The following is a 3,201-nucleotide window of genomic DNA, read 5'->3' as shown; positions in this document are numbered from 1 at the left end:
ACCCTAACATACCATACCATATTCAGAAACAGCTTTTCTCAACTTCACACCATCCCTAATTAAAGAAACAACTTTTCTCAACTTCACCGTGAAGAAACACCCACTTTTCCTTTATACATATATTTTTTCCCATGTACATTTGACCACCAAATTTGTTCACCTGCAAGCATTAATAAATAAGTTTATTAATTCTGCATATCTTCTCACTATTATATTCTATAGTGAAAACACAATATAAAATGTAATTAATTCTCATTATTATAAACACAATATAGAATTTAATTACTTCTCATTATTATAAACACAATATAAAATGTAATTAATTCTCATTATTATATTCTATTGATGTCATCTATGCATATGTTATCTTGGTAAGGAAGTAAAAGAAATATATATGTCTATATATATGACGCGCAAATTTGGCAAGTCTTGACAGTTTTAACGTCCTTCATGGGGAGACGAGATCTATCTACCGCCCCCTTTGTATTCATGGTCTCGGGAAACATAACAAGCCCTGGTCGGATCAGAGAGGCTCAGACAAAGATAGCGGGAATGAATTGGGCCGCACTAATTTGAATCCCGGCCAAATACCGCGGCGGAGGACGAGGACGACCACACTCCGGCCTAAATTCGCCGCCTTTTTTATAATTAAAAACATAAAAAGGCCGACGCCATGAACGAACCAGACGAGCACGCCGCTGCTCAGCTCGTGCAGAAGCGTAGCCACCAGCTGGCGGAGGTGGTTATGCCCATCTCCGTCCGTCCGCTGGCGGAGAAATGCGGCGTGGAGGCGGAGGAGGAGAGGAAGCGGGCGGCGGAGCACAAGAAGCAGCGGTCCAAGAACTGGACGCGAGCGGAGACGCTGAAACTCATCCGCCTGCGAGCGGAAATGGAGCCGCGGTTCGCGCGCAGCGGGCGGAAGTCGGAGCTGTGGGAGGAGATCGCTGAAGCGCTCCGCCGAGAGAGCGTGGTCCGGGACGCGCAGCGTTGCAGAGACAAGTGGGAGAAATTGACGGCGAGCTATAAGGAAGTCCGCGACGGGCAGCGCGACAGGCAGGACTTCCCGTTCTTTGACGAGCTGGACCCGCTGCTATCTCTCAAGCCTCAGAAGGCGGCGGCAGCGGCCGCCGCTGCCGCTACCGCCGCCACGGCGGCGAATTTCGTTTCCGCCGAGACTCCCAGCAATTTTCCGACTGACGATGAGATGACGGAAGAAGGGTCCCCTGCTGGGAAGCGGAGAAAAACGACGCCAAGAGGCCTCTCGGCGACGGACCTGGACGCTGTTCGTGAGCTCCTGGAGAGCCTGGTGAGTCGGCAGCAGAGGTTTTTCGTGGATCTGCTGGACTCCATGGAGCGGAAAGAGGAAATCCGCGAGCGGATTCGTCAAGAAAAGGAGGAAAAGTGGCGGGCGGAGGAAAGAGCGCAGCGGTGTTTATTTAATAACACAATGATTGTTTTAGCCAAGAAGCTCGTCGATGGTGACTCAGGGTTTTGCGGTCGCGACCCAGGGTTTTGCGGGGCTGAAGAATTTAAACCCAAACCAACCACCGGGGGTTCTGACCAGACTGATCACGACGGTGGCGTAATTGTTCCCAATTTTGGCGGCGGTGGCGGAGGGCCAAAGAAAAGGTCAAAGAATTGGAAGCGAGCGGAGGTTCTGCGGTTAATTAAGTTTAGGGCTGAGATGGAGTCGAGATTTGCCAAGTCCGCTCGGCGGGCGGCGCTGTGGGAAGAGCTTGCTGAGCTTTTGGGGGCGGAGGGTATTAAGCGGGATGGGAAGCAGTGCAGAGAAAAATGGGACAAGCTCATGGCAGAGTTCAAAGATGTGAGCGATGGCAAGAGGGACCGGAGCGAGAGCCCTTATTATGCAGAACTCACGGCTACCGTTGGCACTGGTCGCTCTGCCGAAGCAGGGTGAAATTTCTAGGATTAAGCGTGGGGTGAAGCTCTGCAACTTCTCTATTGGCCTAAGTAAACATTAATATAATTTCATTCTGTCAGATTATGTATCAAAAAGGCCAGGCCAGGCCAGACCATTTAAAGACTATAGTTGGTAGTTAAGCTACTGCTCTGTACATATAGATGAATGATTTGCTTCTGTTACATAAGAAGGAATGATTTGCTGTTATCTTCAAAAGGAGGATTTAGGTCATCAAGGTATGTAGTTCAAGGCAGTGTTCTGGCGGCTATGGGGCTTCTGTGTATGCTGCCTTCAGTGCCTGTGAGGCCAGCTGCTGTGTATTTTATCTGGCCTGTTCAGAAACTTCCAGAAGTTGAATATAGCAACTTACCATCAAGAAATTTAGCTTGTTCTGCCATACTTGTTTGTCTCTTTGCTGGTTCATTTCATTTTCTTTTTCATGGTGTGTATACTTATGTGAGAGAAGGGTGTTGGATTGTTATTATTTTGATGTACAGCTGAAGTTTCCAGTATTCTGTAAAGGGTGAACTTGCATGAATGTTTGCTCGGGGGTAGATATTTGTCGTACAGAACGTTGCAGAAGTGCAATAAAGGGCTTCGCTGATTAAAATATCTGACTGTTGGGCCAGGGTTTAAACTCCATTAAAATATCTGACTGTTGGGCCAGGGTTTAAACTCCAGGTTTACTTCCCCATGTTAGTACCAGAGGGCTTCACTGATTAAAATATCTGACTGTTGGGCCAGGGTTTAAACTACAGGTTTACTTCCCCATGTTAATACAGGGAGAAGCAAGTGTTAAGACCAGTTAAGAGGAGGACGATTCCATGTTATGTGTACATGTGATATGTTTAATCTTGGTGTGATTTTTGAGGTTATGTGCAAAATTTGGTTGATTTTTTAGTGTATTTTAGTATTTTTTATTCATTTACAGTTTATGTAAGAGCAAAGTTTTGGATATTCAGGTCTAAATCGTAAGTAGTTTTTAATGCAAAATGTTTTTTTTAAATTGTCACAGTTTTTTTATAGAAAGATTCTTTCACAAGTTCCGGTGCAGTGAGTTATGTTTTTATACAGGAATACTATGGTGGTATGGTGGTAAATTTTTGGTTAAAATTTTTGAATGAATTTTGATGGTATAATATTATTTGGTTATTTTTATTTTTATTTTTAAATTTAAAATAAAATTTAAATTTTAGTGTATAAGGTTTTGGATATATGTTGATTGGGCGTTTTGTTAAGGCATTTTTTGATATTTTGATCTGAATAATATATTGATACTT

General features: G+C 44.5%; 1 protein-coding gene across 1 annotated transcript; it reads left to right on the top strand.

The window, feature by feature from the left end:
- Positions 1–420: 420 nt before the first annotated feature.
- LOC149138129 (trihelix transcription factor GT-2-like) lies at positions 421–2,449 on the top strand. Its single transcript, XM_089447303.1, has one exon. It carries the CDS (start codon positions 674–676, stop codon positions 1,916–1,918), a length of 1,245 nt encoding a protein of 414 aa, XP_089303429.1. The 5' UTR covers positions 421–673; the 3' UTR covers positions 1,919–2,449.
- Positions 2,450–3,201: the final 752 nt, after the last annotated feature.

Source organism: Pinus tabuliformis, chromosome X (assembly GCF_031772625.1).
Source record: "Pinus tabuliformis cultivar Carrire ecotype Pingquan chromosome X, CPIR1, whole genome shotgun sequence".
In the NCBI taxonomy this organism is placed as follows: domain Eukaryota; kingdom Viridiplantae; phylum Streptophyta; class Pinopsida; order Pinales; family Pinaceae; genus Pinus; species Pinus tabuliformis.
This window is presented reverse-complemented; position numbering and strand designations above follow the sequence as displayed.

Excerpts from the sequence above, each read along its gene's own strand:
- LOC149138129 (XM_089447303.1), top strand. The coding sequence starts at position 674 with ATGAACGAACCAGACGAGCACGCCGCTGCTCAGCTCGTGCAGAAGCGT.